The following is a 19,605-nucleotide window of genomic DNA, read 5'->3' on the forward strand; positions in this document are numbered from 1 at the left end:
CCAGGCGCGGGGCACTGGTCGGGCCGCCTTCCTGGCAGAGCCGCCTCCCGGGACGGGCGCGGGCCTCCGCAGAGAGTAGAATAAAGAGGAGCGGCCGCAATCGCAGCGCGAGGAGGATGGGAACTCCCCTATTTCCAGCTCTGTAACAAACGGGTGGAAATCCTGAATGGAGGAGCCGCTGATTTCATTTGCTTGAGAAAATCGTCCAGAGGAACTCATATTTGGCTACTCTGAGCAGTGGAGGGGTGTCCATGACGTGGCAGGGGGAAAATAGACATACGAAACCTCCTGTGTGTACTGCAAACTGTAACCAAGCAAGGGGAAAATAATCTATTTTAATTTCATGCAAAGGGTTTTAAGCATCTGTATTATAAACTTACTTCTATGCCTTGTACCCAGTTCAGCAGAAACCAGAGAAGTCCTGTCTGGGGACCCCATCATTATCCGGGAGACCCGCCGCCAGCGGCCTGCTTTCGTTTACCCACATCCCCCTGGAACGGATATCTGTTTGGGGTACCACAGTCTTTCCTATAGAACTATGGCCAAATATCCATGAATGTTGCTAATTCTGGGACTTAACTCCTGGAATCTACCTGCAGGGCTGGAATTTAGCCTAACTGCATATGAAGAAATGACATTTTAAACCATTTTAAAAATACCTTAAAAATTCCCTGTGTAGCAGGATTTGATAGGCTTAACAACATGACAGGTAAGAACTTTCTCTCTTTCTAGTCCCTGAACGCCCCACGCCGGGAAGGCTGAAGCGGAACGGGACCCTGGAGGAAGGAGAGCCAGGGGACCTGGGTGCCCTTCGGGGCTCGCAGGCGCTCAGCCCGGCGCTGCTTTCGAGAGCAGCTCAGCCCTCGCTTCCTGGACGGTGGGGCCAGCGGCTGGGGAAGCTTCTGGGGCGCGCGCGGGGAGGCGGCGCAGCGCTGCACCTGCCCTGCCCGGGACACAGCCCCGGGGCGAGGCTCCAGGGACCACCCCAAGTCAATATTGGGATTTTAATAAACCAAGGAATGGGATTTTAATTATTTAAAACCCAGTTCCTCTGGGCCGGATGCTGTTGGGATGGTCCTAGTCACACAATATTAAAGAGACCCATCACTAAGAGGACGAGAAAAGCGTCCGAGACAAGCGTCCGAGACATCCGTTGCAATTACGAATGAACCAGAGACTTGGTAGCACAGGGCATTGATTGCTGGTGCCCAGCCGGACCCTCCTCCCCTCTCCCCATTCCTCCCCCCCCACCACCACCCGAGGCAGGCTCCGGCGGCTGCCGGGACCTCGCGTCCCTACATCGTGGCCCGGGCTGCATTTTTCATGAGCCCGGGGTGAACAGGTGCGAAGTGCGCTGGGAGCATCCGGCCGACGGCCGGGAGCGGGGAACATGGAGAGCGAGCGCGACATGTACCGCCAGTTCCAGGACTGGTGCCTCAGGACTTACGGGGACTCAGGCAAGACCAAGACGGTGACCCGTAAAAAATACGAGCGGATCGTCCAGCTCCTCAACGGCTCCGAGTCGAGCTCCACGGACAACGCCAAATTTAAATTCTGGGTCAAATCGAAGGGCTTCCAGCTGGGCCAGCCGGACGAGGTCCGCGGGGGCGGCGGCTGCGCCAAGCAAGTGCTTTACGTGCCGGTCAAGACCACGGTGAGTGACTCGCCTTCCTCTGTTATTTGTCTGCGGGAGCAGCCGGCGGGGAGGGGAGAGAGAGGGGGGAGAAAGGGGGAGCCGTGAGCCACCGTTGGCTCGTGTGCCCCCCACCTTTCTCAACCCCCTCCCCAAGTCGTCCCCACTCGCCTTAGCCAGGCGCGTTTCCCCCACGGTGGAGTCTTTGTGGTCCTTTATTTTAAGGCGGCAGCGCACCTCCAGAGCTCGCCGCCCTCTTAGCCTCCGCGCTCCTGAACCCGCTCCTGGAGCTTCCATCCCCGCGTCGGGCGGCCTCCCGCGTCCTCGGGTTGGGCCATTGTCCCATGTCCTTCGCTGGGCGCCTGGCGCGTGTCCCGCTTTCACCACCAAGCATAAGGGCCACGCAGGAACCCCAGACGCACGCTCTGATAATAGACGATTCTGATCGATCGTCTACAGTGTCTCCTAATTGGCACAAAGCCCGATTGTGGCGCTAGTCGGAGATGTGGGGTCCCCCCCCCCCCCCCCCCCCACACCATCAGGTTTTATTGTTAGACCGCCGCCTGGGAGACACCGGGCTATCCCATCGCCTTGATCACTCCGAGAGATCTTGCCACGACTATTTAGATTGTAGATAAGGTCCTGGGGATTCCTCCTCCCCGCCCCCCATTCCCTTCCTCACTTCCCCCTTTCACAAATAAAGCCGCAGCTACATGATGAACAACAAAGAGACATGGGTTTCAGCGCAATCAAATGGTGTATGTATTTGTTCCTCGTTCTGGGATAGCTCTAGTCTCATGGCCACAAAGCTCCCAGCCCAGGCGCAGCAAGGTACTGGGCACTGAGAACCCAGTGTATCTCAGCCTCTCAGGGCAGAAGCCTGTGAGGTTGGGGAGCGGCAGCAGCATCAATTTCCTTTTTAAGAAGATGGGAACTGTGGGCTACAAGTAGGATTGCAGATCAGATCCATAAGACCTCTTTCTTCGTCATGCTACGGTGGGTACTCGCCTGGAGTAGGGGTGGGGGAGGGTATTGGCATCCTTTGCATTTTTGCCTGGCTTTGGGGTTTCTTGAGCATTTGCTCCTTTTCCTAACCCCCCACCCCCACCCCATACTGGCAACTGTTTCCCTGAGCAGTATTCCTGGAGGATGCTAGAAAGGAGATGTCTTGCAAGCTATTCTTCTGTCTCAAACGGAGGTATATTAAATTGGAAATATGTGCATGAAAGGTTTTTCAGAGGACTATTTGGAGGACTTTTTCAGGTTTGGAAAATAGTTAATGGTTTCCCGAGATTAATTAGGGATAGTTGTTTGAAGGAAGTATATTTCTTTTGGAATTTATCTGGAAAATGGGAAAAGGAAATAAAGGTGAAATAGAAACACACATAAAAGTTCTGCTGTTTTTTTTTAAAGTACTATTGGAATTTTCTAGGAGGTAGATCTATAAACACAGCCTTCTCTTTTAATGTGGCATTGCTAAAGACAATGGTGAGATTACTGTCTTGCTTTACTAAATAGTGAGGACTAGATGCCTATGGATTAGAACTGAGGTTTATTTACATCTGGATGAGCCAGAAGTCTGTTGTGGAGAATGAAGTGCTTTGATTCACTTGTATTGGAAGTAACTTAACCTGATTTTTTAAAAATAACTTGTTAGACAAAGTAGATTAGATTTCAGAACATAAGGATGTATTTTCCTTTGGGCACCACTGGGTTAACTGAATAAGTAAAATAATCATTTAAGGTATATTTACCTAATTATTATTAAATAATATTTTATATGTTTTTCAAAACAATTGCTAGCTGGGAAGTTTGTTTTTCATTCCTTTTATATTAAAATCAGATTCCTCTGTTTATCTGTCAGATAGCTTCACTTGTATATATTGGTCCAGTTTATACTTGCAGGGGTTTGGTTACATTCACTATGTGTATAAACAGATATGCCCTTTTAAAACATTAATTAAAAATTCTAAATAACATAAATTGTGTAACAGCTATAGAGACACTAAGAGAAATATGGATGCCTAGTAATTCAGACCAGAATTCACATGTTCAGATACCCATATTTTCATTCAAAAATTTATGCAGAGTTGTTAAAGAATTATTGCTAAGACATCCAATGTAGAATAACAACTCCAGCGTTAACAATAAAGTAACACATGTTTCCCTTTTCAGTAAAGATTCCATATATTTATGGGAGAAAATGTAATTCATCAGGTGGTGTTCTTAGATAGTGGTTTCCATGTAGTATTTAAGAGATTTGCTCTTCATTCAAGCCTGTTTTGAAATGTTGAAGAGGTTTTTAATTCATGAACTCTTCTATTGCTCTTTATGAAAATTTTATGCTGCTCCTTACATAGAATTATAGGCTCCGCCTTCCCTGAAAGACAGCCAATCATCATTTCAACAAGTTAAAAAATAAATAAAAGGTTCCCCTTTTATCATGGGTTTCTCCGAGTCTCAAATTATCTCTTCCTTAAAAATAAGATTTTCTTTATAATAGCGGGAATACAATCCACCAGAAAGACAAGAAACATATTTTTATGTCAAAAGCATATCTTGGCTGAAATAAAGTACTGTATTTGGTATTTTCAAGTAGACTGAGAATCATTCTAGCTGTCTGAGGTTTGAGGGTTTGCGGCTGACTCTGCTGTCAGTGAGAGAGATTTGCGCCTGACGTTGCAGTGACCCACTGCTGCTGGTAATTAGACATCATTACTACCTTGAAAAGGGACAGAGAGAAGGGAAGAGACAGGCTGGGGCTAATTAACTGCTGGTGTTTAATGAAAGAAAGGGAGACTGATAGCAACTGGGAGGTCGTAGCAGAACAGAGTAGACACACCACATAGACTTAACTGAAACAGGACTATCTTTCAGTTTGAAAGAAGCTTGGTTCTACCTCTTATTTTCTTAAAATGACAGTGGTAGGGTTACAAATACTCTTTCCCCTAAAATCTGAATTTAATTGCTGAGAAAATCAAGCAAGTGACAACTGACTTAAAATGAAAATGTAGAATACTAGAAAAGATAAACATGCCCCTTAATATTTGTCCTGGCCATGCCTAAAGCTGAGGGGACATATCTATCACTGTTTAAATGACTCTGTGGCTTAGGAGATACTGTTTGGTCACCAAGCAACAACATCCTGCAACTCAGCCATTTTAGGTCTAGAGTAGGATCTGCCTGTGAGCCTGCATGCACATGCACGCACGTGTATATACACACATGTGCAGTTTGTTGAGCATCGCATCTAAGTTTTCTTCACACTACCACCATTATTTTTATGTGTTCTCTCATTAAAGATGTCAGAAACTTTAAAGGATGAAGTAATGAATAACTTAAAACAGTTCTGAAAAAGATACAGCAGATGTCCGACATTGATTATAAGAAATGTTTCATCAGTGATCATTTTAAATTAGCATCACTATGGTTACTCTCTTTTACATTTTTAATAGTTTCAGTTTAGTTTGTTTTTAGAAGCTTTTCATCCTGATTGGCATTTTGCTTTTGGCCACAATTAGTTGAAACATCACACTTGTAATTCAAACTACCAAAACACATTATATATACCACTTGATATTATGAAAGGTAAACTTAGGAAATAACCAGAAAAATCATTAAACCTTTGTAGTAGTGTTAGATTAATGCATTACTGTGTATTTTTTAAAGGCCCACTGCACTGTGCAAAACATTGGGAAATTTGGCAGACTCACGTTTTTGTTTGCCAGTCTTAAGCAAACAAGGCAATGAATATCCAATTATGTGAGTAATGCTTTTCTTGACCTGTATATGTAGGAATGGACATTTAGGTCCAATTTTTGCCTTTTGTGTATTTCTTCTTTATATGTATTCCACCAGGGAACATAAAATAAATTTTCATCCAGAAAGGAAAATATATTATCTTCAGTTATGTCTCTTAAAAATGATGATTTATTCAGTTCTGCAATCTGTAGCCTCAGATTTTATATTGTTCTTGCTGTGTATACTAATTGATTACTATATAGTGATTAGAATGAATATTCATGGACTGGTTTATAAACAGTTACTGTTTTTTTAGTTCTCTGACTATGGTTTTGGTTACAAATTTCTCTGTGCTCTATCAAGAGTGAAGGAAATATTGCCTCATAAAGAGTCTGTATACATTTCTACAGGGCCTAACTTCATGCCTGAGGCACATAGCATGTATATTAGGCCATGATCTGAAATTTGCTACAGAAATTCCAGAAAAACAAAACTGAGGAACATGCTAGCCACACATCAGGACACTTTATATCTGACACAGGCAAATCATGATAATAGTAATTAAGATGTAAACAAAGTTTTGCTTATCTCCTATACTTTTTTTTTTTAAAGATTTTATTTATTTATTTGACAGAGAGACACAGCGAGAGGGGGAACACAAGCAGTGGGAGTGGGAGAGGGAGAAGCAGGCTTCCCGCAGAGCAGGGAGCCCGATGTGGGGCTCGATCCCAGGACCCTGGAATCATGACCTGTGCCAAAGGCAGACGCTTGACGCCTGAGCCACCCAGGCGCCCCTCTCCTATACTTTCAAGACGGGCATTGCTGCAGATAACCAATGCATTTTTCTCCCTCTTCATTGAGGTATTTTGAAGAGCTCTATAATATAGGTCTTTGGGGATCAAATAGATCCCAAGTATGAGTCTCAGCAACGTGGCTTATAAGCGGACTTCAGTGGATCCTTGAGAATTGTTGTAGGAATAACTCATCTATGGCAAAACCCTAGTACAGGGCCAATTACAGCTGTCAAGAATAGTGGATATACCCTTACAAGGGGCCGATATGGCCTGAGTATTTAGGAACAAGGGACTTGTAGAGATAACTCCCCTGAATTTATGGAGGAAATCAGACCCTGCTAATATATGAAAACTAGCCCACACATTTCCCAAGATACCAGTTCTTGATTTTTCCATTGGTTCTTCCTTGTTTTGTTAATAAGCATAGTGGGGGGCAGGCAGGGCAAGATTCAGCACTCATTTATATTACATCAATACACCTCCTGAACCAGCTGAGATCCTGCTTCTCAAGATTTTACACTTGAGACTTTGTGCATAGGATAAAGGAAATATCAAGAAGCAAATACAGGGCTGTAGTAGCAGAACTTCTGAGAGTTCCAATCCCATGTCAAGACTATAAAGATCTTTCACTAATAGCTGTTGTATTTGCTAAGACTTCTTATATCTAACTGGGAACGATTAAAGTGAATCTACAAAGTTTTAGGTTACATTTGTTTTGATAGTCCTGGGATAACAGGATAAAATAAACTTCATGGACAGCATAGATGGCAGGAAACATGACATAGTGAGCAGGGTATAGATTCTAGAGCAAGATTTAAATCCTGGATTTGCCATTTACGATAACTGTAAGTAAGGGGAAATTTCTTAACTAAAGACACAGTTTCCTCTTTGTAAATGCCACTAGTAATACTTGCCTAACTAGTTTTGAATAAGAATAAGAATTCGTAAGTATATAGTGTATGTAGTATCTGTCTGGCATGTAGTAAATGCTAAAAAAAAATAGAAGCTGTTCTAAGTATTAAGAAAACAAGGATACCATGATGTAATTATAATTAGGTATATGTTTTAAACTCAAGATCACACTGCCACAAGGAGTTAAAATACATTTTTATGAATATGTATGTTACTCAGATATTTATTTTTTTAGAAAATAAAAATGACTATTTTGTGAAAGTGATACATTTTCATTATTTAAAAAAATCTAAGTGAAAAGGAAAGAAATTCTAAGTTATACTAAATCCCCCATCCAGATTTAACCACCATTAGCTAATTATGAGCATCATTATAGATTTCTGTCTAAACATACATACCAAAACAAGATTAGATATGGTGATTGATTGATATAATGATTGATATGGACAGGAAGAAATAATTTTCCAAAACTGGGATGGTAATTATATGCTAATTTAAGTAAGAAGCATAAAACATAATATCAAAATGAAACAAAAGAAACAGAAAAACATGCAATTCAAAAAATTGCTAATAGATAAATACTTCTCAGAGGTATTTATTCCTGAAGTTAATAGAAAAGATTAAGAAAAACATTAAGAGATTGAATTACATTCATTTTTTTTTTCAACTACAGATTTCAGTTTCATTCTTATCATTGACTTTCTCCAAAGGTAGATGAGGAATAAGCCTATTTCACTTCTTCTCACTGTTTTGTACTCCCTGCTTATGTTATGTTTATTATAATTATATATTTTATTGTGTTATGTTCATTATATCATCTTATATACTATAATTGTTTTTATTGTCAGGGTTTTATAATGGTATATAATTTGGTTCTCAGGACTGTTTTTCTTTGGGTGTATTTAAATGCTTATACATTCTTCTACCTGTTTTTTTGTTTTTTTCTGAATTCTTTGATTTGATTCATCCCTTGGCTATAATTCCTGGTCATTTTTTTTCTAAAGAAGATTATGTGTTCCATTCTTTGAGGTTTGTATGCAACTAAAAATATTTGTCCTTAGCCTTTATAACTGAAGAACAACTTAACTAGGTGTAATTTCTTTATTTCCCTCTTTCTACCAGAACATTGTTGATAATGTGGTTGCTCCGTAAAATTCTGAGACAAACCTGTTTTTCCAAATTTCATGGATTGTTTGCTTCTTTATCCTTGAAATGAAATAATGTCATTGAGATATGTTTTGAATTCCTTTTCTCACTGAGTAATTACATTTATGTCCATGGCTTCAGTTGTGACTATGTTATGGCGACTTAATGCCTGTTTTGTGAGGTTCACATCTGTATTTAACAATTTCTACTGGATGTTTCTACCAGGATATCCCAAAGCACCTCAAACTGAACATAACCCAAAATGACTATTTCTTCTCTCCATTTCTTCATCCTGGGTCTTCCCAGCTGACACCTTTTTTTTCTCTTGTATTGTCATTTTTAATAATTATACTGAAATATATCCTAGTATGAGACTGAATCCAGCTAAGCATTAAAACAGTGGACCAAATGAAATATTTGGTTCTCAAAATAAATGACTGTTCATAGATCATTTATTATAACTTCAGGGTGGCAAAGAGAAATTAAAATGATTTGAAACTATGTAATATTTTGAAAGACTTGGAGAAAGTTATTAGCACTATACATTGGAAGAGGAACAGGAAAAAAAAAGGTAAATTCAATACAATTTTATAAGTAGAATTTCCATAAGCTAATACAGTAAAGTTTTATGAAAAAGGAACATTTACTGAATGGCCTATTTTATTACTGAGTGTAACATTTAACCTTACATTGTGAATTTAGAAAACAGCAGAAACATGACAAATAGTACATTTTCTCCACTTAAAACATTACCTGTATTTCTTTCCTTTGTTTAGAAATTGAAAGCACTAAAATAATAGCTTGTCCATGAATCATCCAACGGGCACTCTGGAAAATTTAGAGGCTCTTCTTTACAATAATATTCCTGGGAATATATGCCTTTCTTTTCCTGCTCCCTATCTACATTTCATAAGAGTTATTCTGCCATTTATGTCCATTATTTGGTGTACAGCATATGCTACTTTCCAAAAATAGTACTGAATAAATGAAAGCATGAATTTATGTTGTAATCTCTATTCTTTAAGGATTGTCTTTTTAAAAATTGAATTATAATTGACAGATAATATTGTATTAGTTTCAGATACACAACAAAATGATTTGATATTTGTGTACATTATAAAATGATCCCCACAATGTCTGGTTACCATCTGTCAATATATAAAGTTGTTGCAGTCTTACTGACTGTGTCCCCTATGCTGTATGTTACATTCCCATGTATTATTTATTTTATAATTGGAAAATTGTGCCTTGTCCTTTTTGTCCATCTCCCCATCTCCGTCTCCTCTGCCTACCATCAGCTTGTTTTCTGTATTTGAGTCTATTTTTGTTTTGTTTCTTCATCAGTTTCTTGGGTTCCACACATAAGTGAAGTCATATAGTATTTGTCTTTTTCTGTCTGTTGTATTTCACTTAGCATAATATCTTCTAGGTCCATCCGTGGAGATGCAAAAGGCAAGATATATTCTTTATGTATGAGTTATACTACATATATATATATATATGTATATATATATATATATATCTCACATCTTCATGCCCATTTATCTATCAGTGGGCAGTTGGGTTGCTTCCATATCTTGGCTACTGTAGATAATGCTAATGCTGCAATGAACGTAGGGGGGCATATATCTTTTCAAATTAGTGTTTGGGTTTTTTTTTTTTGATAAAGTGGAATTGCTAGATTCTATGGTATTCCTATTTTTAATTTTTTGAGGAACATCCATACTCTTTTCCATAGTGGGTGTACCAACTGTCATTTCTACCAACAGCACATGAGGGTTCCCATTTCTCCACATCCTTGCCAATACTTGTTATTTCTTGTTTTTTTGATATTAGCCGTTCCAACAGGTGCGAGGTGATATTTCATTGTGGTTTTGATTTATTATTTCCCTGATGATTTTTTTAAAGTATTTTATTTATTTGAGGGGGGGAAGGGCAGAGGGAGAGAGAGAGAGAGAAACAGACTCTTTGACCAGGGAGCGCAAACACGGGGCTCAATCCCAGGACCCTGAGATCATGATCTTAGCCGAAGGCAGACGTTTAACCAACTGAGCCACCCAGGCTCCCCTCCCTGATGATTTTTAATTGGATTTTGTTTTTTTTTCCTTAAATACATGAACTCCATGTATTTTAGATTTTTTTTTTAAATACATGAACTCCATGTATTTTAGATGTCAACTCCTTATCAGATATGTCATTTGCGAATATCTTTTCCCATTCATTAGATTGCCTTTTGTTTTGTTGATGGTTTCTTTTGCTGTTGATTTGCTTTTTAATTTGATATAGTCCCATTTGTTTATTTTTCTGTTGTAAAAAGTAAATGTCAAAGAGCTTACTGACTTTGTTTTCTTCTAGGAGTTTTCTGGTTTCAGGTTTTATATTTAAGTCTTTAATCCATTTTGAATTTATTCCTGTGGATGGTGTAAGAAAGTGGTCCGCTTTCATTCTTTTGCATGTGGCTGTCCTGTTTTCCCAGCACCATTTATTGAAGAGACAGTCTTTTCCCCCTTGTATATTCTTGTCTCCTTTGTTGTAGATGAATTGACCATATAAGCATGGATTCCTTTCTGGGCTTTCAATCCTGTTCCAATGATCTATGTGTCTTGTTTTGGTGCCAGTGTCATCTGTTTGGATGATTGTAGTTTTGCAGTATAGTTTCAAATCCAGGAGAGTGATACCTCCAGCTTGCTTTCTTTTTCTCAAGATTGCTTTAGCTCTTCAGTCTTTCCTGGTTCCATACAAATTTTAGGATTATTTATTTTAATTTTTTGAAAAAGGCCATTGGTATTTTGATAAGGATTGCTTTGAATCTGTAGATTTCTTTGGGTAGTATGGACATCTTAATAATATTAATTCTTTCAATCCATGAGTGTGGAATATTCTTTCGTTTGTCTGTGTCATCTTCAATTCATTTTACTGATGTCTTGTAGTTTTCAGAATACAGATCTTTCACCTCCTTGGTTAAATTTATTTGTAGGTATTTTCTTCTTTTTGATGCAATTGTAAATGGGATTGTTATCTTAATCTCTTTCTATTTGTTATTAGTGCATAGAGACACAACAGATTTCTGTATATGGATTCTTTTATCCTGCACTGTTCTGAATTCATTTATTAGTTATAATTGTTTTGGGGTGGAAGCTTTAGGGTTTCCAGTATATAGTCCCGTGTCATCTACAAATATTGACAGTTTTACTTCTTTTTTTTCTCATTTGGATGTCTTTTATTTATTTTTCTCACCTAATTACTATGGCCAGGACTTCCAGTACTATGTTGAATAAAAGTGGTGAGAGTGGGCATTCTTTTCTTGTTCCTGATTGTAGAGGAAAAGCTCTTAGCTTTTCACCATTGAGTATGTTATTAGCTGTGTGTTTGTCAAATATGAGCTTTATTATGTTGAGGTATATTCCCTCCTTACCTACTTGGTTGAGAATTTTTATCATAAATGTATGTTGAATTTTGACGAATGCTTTTTTTGCATCTTTGAGATAATCATATGATTTTTATCCTTCATTTTGTTAATATGGTGTATCACGTTGATTGATTTGCAGGTTTGAACTATCCTGGCATCCCTGGAATAAATAAATCCCATTTGATCATGGTATATGATCCTTTAAATGTATTGTTGTATATGGTTTGCTAGTAGTTTGTTGAAGATTTTTGTATCTATCCTCATCAGGAATATTGGCCTATAATTTTCTTTTTTGTAGTGTCTGTCTGGTTTGTATAAGAGGATAATGCTGGCCTTCTAGAATGAGCTTGCAAGCATTCCTTCCTCTTTTATTTTTTGGAGTTTGAGAAGGATAGGTATTAGCTCTTCTTTAAGTGTTTGGTAGAGTTCACCTCTGAGGCTCTCTGGTCCTGGACTTCTGTTCATGGGGAGTTTCATGATTACTGATTCAATTTCATTACAAGTAGCCAGTCTGTGGAGATTTTCTTTTCTTTTTTTTTAAAGATTTTTATTTATTTATTGAGAGAGAGAGAGAATGATAGAGAGAGAGTATGAGAGGGAGGAGGGTCAAAGGGAGAAGCAGACTCCCCGCTGAGCAGGGAGCCCGATGCGGAACTCAATCCCGGGACTCCAGGATCATGACCTGAGCCGAAGGCAGTCGCTTAACCAACTGAGCCACCCAGGTGCCCCAAGATTTTCTATTTCTATTTCTTCACTGATTCATCTTGAAGAAGTGTGTGTTTCTAGGCATTTATTAATTTCTTCTGGGTTTGCCAATTTTTTGTTGTATAATTGTTCATAGTAGTCATTTTTATAATTCTTTGTATTTCTGTGGTATTTGTTGTAACTTCTCCCTTTCATTTCTGATTTTATTTGGCCCCTCTCTTTTTTTCTTGATGAGTCTTACTGTAGGTTTATTAGTTTGTTTATCTTTTCTTATTTTTTAAAAATTTCCTTTTTCCGTGGATGGCAACACAATTTGCCCATCTATCCAAGGCAAAAATCCTTATGACATTTTTGATTTCCCCCTTTTCTTCCCCTTTTATGGTCAACACTCAATGGAATACTGTTGATTCTATGAACTTAATATGTCTTGAATCCATCATATTCTTACCATACCATACTAAACAATATGACCATTGCATGACAATTTCATAATTTTCCCAAAAGCTTTGAAGGAGGGCATTTGGCTTGAAGATGCATCCTTGGTGCTCAGTATTAATGCAATAAATGAAAAACTTCCTAGCCTGACACCACATGATAGGCCCTTCTTATTAACCACCATACAATAGCTATATTCCTAGTTATATCGGGGAATCTTTTTTTCACAAAATGTAATTAATTAATTTAAATTATTGTAAAAAACACATAATATAAAGTTAATCATCTTAACCATTTTTAAATGTACAGTTGAATAGTATTAAGTATAGACATATTGTTATACAAAAGATGTCAAGAACCTTTTTATATTGCAAAACTGAAACTCTGTACCCATTAAAAAACAATTTTCACCCTTTCCCCTTTTCTCCAGTCCCTGGTAACCACCATTGTACTTTCTGTTTCTATGTGTATGACTATGTTAGATACCTCATATAACTGGAGTTTTATAGTATTTGACTTCTTGTGATTGACTTATTTCAGTTAGCATAATGTCTTCAAGATTCATCCATGGTACAGTGTAGGACAGAATTTCCTTCCTTTTTTAAGGCTAAATAATATACCATTATATGTATGTATGTATGTATTACATTTTGTTTATCTACTCATCTGTTTGGGTTCCTTCAGCCTCCTGGCTATTGTAAACAGTGCTGCTTTGAACATGGGTGTGCAAATATTCCTCAAGACCCTTGTTTCAATACACACACACACACACCCACACCCACACACCCACAAGTGGGATTGCTGGATTAGTTCTATTTTTAGTTTTTTTGAGGAACTGCCATGCTATTTTCCATAGCAGTTACACCATTGTATAGTGCCATCAACAGTGCACACAAGAGTAAGCACTCTTTAAGAAACTGCTGCCTTTGCTCCTCATCTTGACCTCTTCAATGAACATACTTCTTCCTAAGGCAATTGCAAGTATTGAATATAACAAAATTAGTAACAATACTAATGCCTTACATTTATCAAGTTCTTACTAGAGGTTAAAGATTGGGCTAATCACTTTAAAGAAAAAATCCCCTTTAATGTTCACAACAGTCCTATGGTTATTAATCCTTTTTATTACACACTTGAGAAAATTGTGGTTTAAGTTAAGGTGACTTTCTGAAGGCACAGAACTTCAGAGTGTTAGAGTTCAGATGGAAACCATTTCAGTTGGATTCCAAAGTCCTCGATTTGATCTCCAGACTTTTAAGATAACACACTCCAATTGTTAACAAAAATGAACATGAAATTATATATATATATAAAATATATACAATAAATTAATAGATATACTACTGTATCAGTAATTAACACATTTTTAAAAATATTTGAAAATATAAACATACAGAGCTGAGATTAAAATACATATAAATTTTAATATTTTCTTCTTCACCTCAGTAGGTCATCTCATACATTCTCTGGGATGTGCATATACCAATTGGAGATAATTATTCTTTTTTATAAATTTTTTTAAAGATTTTATTTATTTATTTGACAGAGAGAGACATAGCGAGAGAGGGGAACACAAGCAGAGGGAGTGGGAGAGGGAGAAGCAGGCTTCCCGCCAAGCAGGGAGCCCGATGCGAGGCTCTATTCCAGGACCCTGGGATCATGACCTGAGCCTGAAGGCAGACACTTAATGACTGAGCCACCCAGGCTCCCCTGGAGATAATTATTCTAATCCAGAGTACAATTTTGCCTCACAGTAGAACATTGTGTTTAAGACCTTACACTTCAGCTGAAATATCCCTTCTTTATTAAAGAGGGTGTACTCTGTACTCAACCAACACAACATTAAAATAATATCTTGGCTCTACAAATCCTTGACATCCATAAAAAAATGATATGTTTGATGTTGATATGACGGGAGATGTTGATATCAAAGGCATATTCAGGGGGTGGTGCACAGTCAAGAATAGCTAAAGTATACAGTATGGTGAAAGATGAAGCTGGAAAAGTAGGCTGGGGCTAAAAGTATGGGAGGCCCCCATTGCCATGTTAAAATGTTTGGACTTCATTCTGTAGGGAATGACAGCTACCAAAAGTGTTTGAGCAGGGATGTCATTATTTAGGTCTTACAGGTAGAGACTTGATGTCTCATAGTGGTTTATGCAGAATATAAATCAGATGAGTAAACTAGAAGTTAAATAGTTCCTTTAGCTCAATATATTGTTTGAAACATTATAATTACAGATATTACAGAAGCATTAAATTCAAATTATCTAGCAGTAAATCAATAAAATTCAGTAGCTTGATGTTATAATTGAATTATGTATGTTTGAATCATGCTGTATAAATCTCAGACTTTAAGTCCAATAAAATGTTAAAATAGAATTTATGAAACTTAAGAATAAATTTAAAGTCTCATAAAAGGAGTATGAATCAAGTCATCTTATAAAAAACAGGTTTTTTGTTTGTTGTTTTTGGAGTTGAGAAATGATTGTTGATCTTTTAGTTGTTACTATATCCACAATTACAAAGACTTCCCAAAGAAATCCCTCTAAAAACCCAAGTGGAGAATTCTATATAGAATGCTTACTCAAGGGGTGCCTGGCTGGCTCAGTCGATAGAACATGCAGCTCTTGATCTCAGAGTAATGAGTTCAAGCCTGATGTTGGGTGTAGAGGTTATTTAAAAATAAAAATCTTAAAAAAAAAAGAATACTTAGTCAATCACAGGCCTTTTCAAAGTCAAATTAGTGTTTCAAATATTTATTGAAACATGAAGTTCATACTTTAAAGCAGTGTTTTAAATCTTGTTCATACTTCTTGGATTTTATACCCACATGTCTGTCTCTCCCACTGAGAGTCTTCCCGTGATCCTTCAATTTTTGTACACTGTGGTAGGCAGGATTCTAAGATGACTCCTGAATGACCTTCACACTTGTTTAATTCCCCCCTTTTTGTGTGGGGTAGAACCTGTGAATATGATGAGTTATCCCTCCCACAATTTTGTTCTGTTATATGGTGCTGTTGACTTTAAGAAAGAGGGCTCTTTTAGGTAGGTCTGACTTAATCACATTAGCCTGTTAAAAGCAGAGAGTTTTTTCATTGGCTCACACCAGAAGACATAAAGAGTTTCAAAGCCTTAGATGGAGGGGGCCATGTAGTTAAGAGCTGACAGCAACCTCTAGGAGCTGAGAGCATGCTTTGCCAACAGCTAGGAAAACAACAGGGACTTAAATCCTATAACCACAAGGGAATGAATTCTGCCAACAACCAAAGAAAGCTTGGAAGGGGATCGTTCTCTATTGAGCTTCCAAATGAGAATGTAGCTGGCTGACACGTGTTTCAGCTTTATGAGGATCTGAGCAGAGGACCCAGTTAAAATGTGCAGGGCTTCTGACCCACAGGAATTGTGAGATAGTAAGCTTGTAAAGTTGTAAGCCACCCAATTTGCATTTACACCGCAAAAGAAAACTGATACATAGTTCTTTGGTGCAAATTTCCTGAAAATTATGTGCACAATCAAAACAAGCCAATTTTTTTAAAAAGCATATTTGACTATGTTTGTGGTTTAAGATACAGCTGGGAATAGTGTAAATATTCTTCCCACCTAATGCCTAATGTGTTGCCTTTTTTATAGTTTTTGGTGAGATGGTCCCTAATTTAGTAATTTAGTAAAATATAAAATTTCTAACAAATCATTTGAAATATTTAATTATGGCTTGTATTGGGAATATATATATTATATGAATATATATACATATATAACTTTGATTTTTCTCTTAATGTCTTTATTTTTAAATGATTTTTATTTCATTATATTTCATCTATTTCCTAAATAGAATACAAGGTAGCTTACTGTTTTAGGCTTTTTGTGGGAGGATGAAGATAGAAGAGTATGCATATCAAGAGATTATTATTATTTACATAATTATATTAAGTTATGTTGAAGTATTTTTGAAAACAATACATAGAAGATAAAACAAAATATAATCATTTTTTAGGAATAATCATTCTGTAATTTTATTTTTAAATAATTATTTTAATATAATAAGCATTTTTAAAGAAGATGTGCCTAACATTTGGGGGCTAGAATAACATCTATAGGTAGATCTTTTTCTGTTAAAATCTTAGCAGGTACTGGGAATCATTTTCTCCTCTCTGTGTTGAGAAGGGAAAATCTTTCTTTTGATTTTCTTCCTTTCTATCTATCTGGCATTTATTCAGTGGGCTCTTATGTTTCACTTTCCCTAATTTTAATCAAGTATTCATTTGTGGTAGTTTTTCTCACAGTTACAGATTTTCCCACTGTTTAGAGCTGTTAGAAAACTGGGAGATTGAGAAGGAGATTCAGAAGATAAGTTCAGTAACTTGGAAACTTAATTTTGGTAATAAAAAGTAATAGCCTGTCTTATAGGCAGAGAGCTGGTGTTTTTGTTATTAGTGGTTATTTGTTTTCAGGGAATACTACTTGAATATTTGTGTCTTATCATTATGTATAAAGAGAGCAGTCATTGAAATAAGATTGGCAAATATTTTTGAAGTTTTCTTCTCTGGGGCGGGTACCGAGATGGGGGGGTGCGGTTCAGGCAAGGATGCTTACGTTTGGACCTAACTGCACTTGCCAGATGGCTACAGGGCTTTAGGGGTTTAATCTAGAGACCTGGGGCAAAGCTAGGTGGCATATATGAGGATCTAATGTCTAGCTTGGTCATATTAGCATCCTGCTCTAACCAATTGACCTAATTAGATGAGATTTTCAAATCTAATATCACAGGTTTGTTTGAATTTTAGATGTGGGTCATTGTTCTCTTAGTAGTCTCTGTTTACATGCTCTTTGGTGTTTATCTGAGGTCAAGAAGTTTTGCTATATTTGTTTTAATTAATCTTTCTCCATAAAAGCTACCATTATAAAATAATTCATTTGATGATTTGTTTGGTCTCACTAATTTGGAATATGTTAATTTAAAATTAGCATTAATTTGAACAGGGGTAGGATGACATTTACCTTGAACTACCTATTAAAGGAGGATTTCATAATTAATAAGATAGCAGAGGGGGTATGCTTATCTACTATAATGGGTAAAAACTTTTTCTTAAACCATCTCTATCCTCATATAAACAATTCATAGGTCCATTCCATTATAAATGGATCTCTACGTAATAAAGAAGGTATTATGAATGAATACCCATTAGCTAATTTGCATTACTTTGTTGTTGATACATAGAATATAATAGTAATATGTTCCCTAGAATTTTCAAATAAGGGAAATAAGATCACCCTCTAGAATTTAAACTTTAAAATCAACACAGTTAATATGTGAAATTCAAAGTCACTTTAAAGTGACAGAATGTCTCTTAAACTGTGAGACTAGATGGTATTTTGCTTGAAAATATAATAAAAGATCTCTTAATAGAGCCTCACTAGCTAGTGAATTAACCAAAACTCTTTCTTCCATCTATAACGTACTGATTCCCAGGGTGTGAACAAACTTGTTTATATAGCCTACCCAGTAGTTACTTGCACTTTGTGCCCATAAAATTGAGTTGTATGCATATTATTGGTTATGTTTTTCCCACGTTCTTTTTTTGCTAGTTTCATTTGTTTTAATTATACTATTTGAATATTTCATAAACTGGTAGAATACAATAACTTAAATTTGGTGCTGTGTAAAGTCTAAAAATAAATGTGAATTGTTAAAAACAACTGGGAAAATAAGAAAAAATAAGAAATTTTAGGTTTCTGAACTGCCTAAATTACTTTACAAGTAACGACTAACTTCTCATTCTACTTTAACTGAAATTTGAAGTCATAGACAATGCATTTTTGAGGGCTTATTCACTTGGAATGTCAATTAGTAGTCCCATACTTAAAGAAAAGATCATTGTTCTATCATTAAAGTTTAGCAAATAAGTATGAATGAGCATATATTAAATGAAAAAAATGGATATTTAGGTGTGTATGTGTCATCTTCTGTGTCTTTCAAATTTAACATTTTTTGTATACTGAGCTTCACAATGGCTAAAGAGCTTTATGTATTATAGAAAGAAAGTTATAAGTTGTGTTTGTTTAGCCATAGAAATATGAGTTAAAGATGCACATCTTGGTGGTGCTAATAATATACTGTCATGATGACAGAAGCACTCAGGTTCCTGAAGATATATCCTTATTATGCACAAAAATGTTTCCATCCAGATGAGCCTACTGCCATAACTTAATCACTTGGTATTATATCCTCATTCAATCCCAGTTTAACGAGCCACTTTTGAATTATTTGGGTTTCCATGTGGCTTGATTAAAGAGACTGCACTGGTTGAACTGTTGTCAATGTTGAAGTTCTGTTTCTCAGTATAAGTTATGTAGTTTTAGGCTTTATACTAAAATCTCTTGTGAGTTTGGGTTGAATTCAGAGTCTCTATGTCTAATCAGTTTATATACACTGATGAGGTCTCCAAAAAAATAATAGGGAGCTTAAGAAGGGGAGGGGATAACAGATGCTAGAAAGACAACAAAATGGTGTCCACCATAATCTGACTTACTTAGAACTCTTCCTTCTAAGCAGTCATTCTTCTTGGTTCCCAGTTTCCTTGACTTTCTGGTTGTTCTCTTCTGAACTGATTATTTTCTAAAATTTATGACTGGAATACTTTTTAGAGTTATAACATTAGTTTAATATAACTTTGAATTGTGCTTTTTCATTTAAAATTACTATCATTAACATTTTCCCAATGTTACTAATCTTGATGATTATTTTTATGGCTTCACAAATACCTGCTCAAACATCTCTACCAGGATTTTCTTTACCATTTCCATATGATGTGTCATCTTTTTTTTTT

The 19,605-nt window shown here is 36.9% G+C and overlaps 1 protein-coding gene across 8 annotated transcripts in view; it reads left to right on the plus strand.

The window, feature by feature from the left end:
• The first annotated feature begins 297 nt into the window (after nucleotides 1–297).
• The window catches only part of NOL4 (nucleolar protein 4), a 422,575-nt gene continuing 403,267 nt past the window's right edge, over nucleotides 298–19,605 (plus strand). For 7 of the 8 annotated variants that reach the window (XR_012380046.1, XR_012380047.1, XM_073898360.1 and 4 more), the window contains exon 1: nucleotides 298–1,654. Coding sequence is in view for 5 of the 8 variants with exons in the window: in XM_073898360.1 (XP_073754461.1) it covers nucleotides 1,391–1,654 (264 nt within the window). In the remaining 3 variants the exon portion in view is untranslated. Of the gene's footprint in view, nucleotides 1,655–2,457; nucleotides 2,630–19,605 lie in introns of those variants that run through there. The other variant, XM_073898356.1, reaches the window with a different exon arrangement.

This window comes from Callorhinus ursinus, unplaced genomic scaffold, assembly GCF_003265705.2.
Source record: "Callorhinus ursinus isolate GAN/ISIS: 27379988/994484 unplaced genomic scaffold, GSC_fseal_2.0 scaffold11, whole genome shotgun sequence".
In the NCBI taxonomy this organism is placed as follows: domain Eukaryota; kingdom Metazoa; phylum Chordata; class Mammalia; order Carnivora; family Otariidae; genus Callorhinus; species Callorhinus ursinus.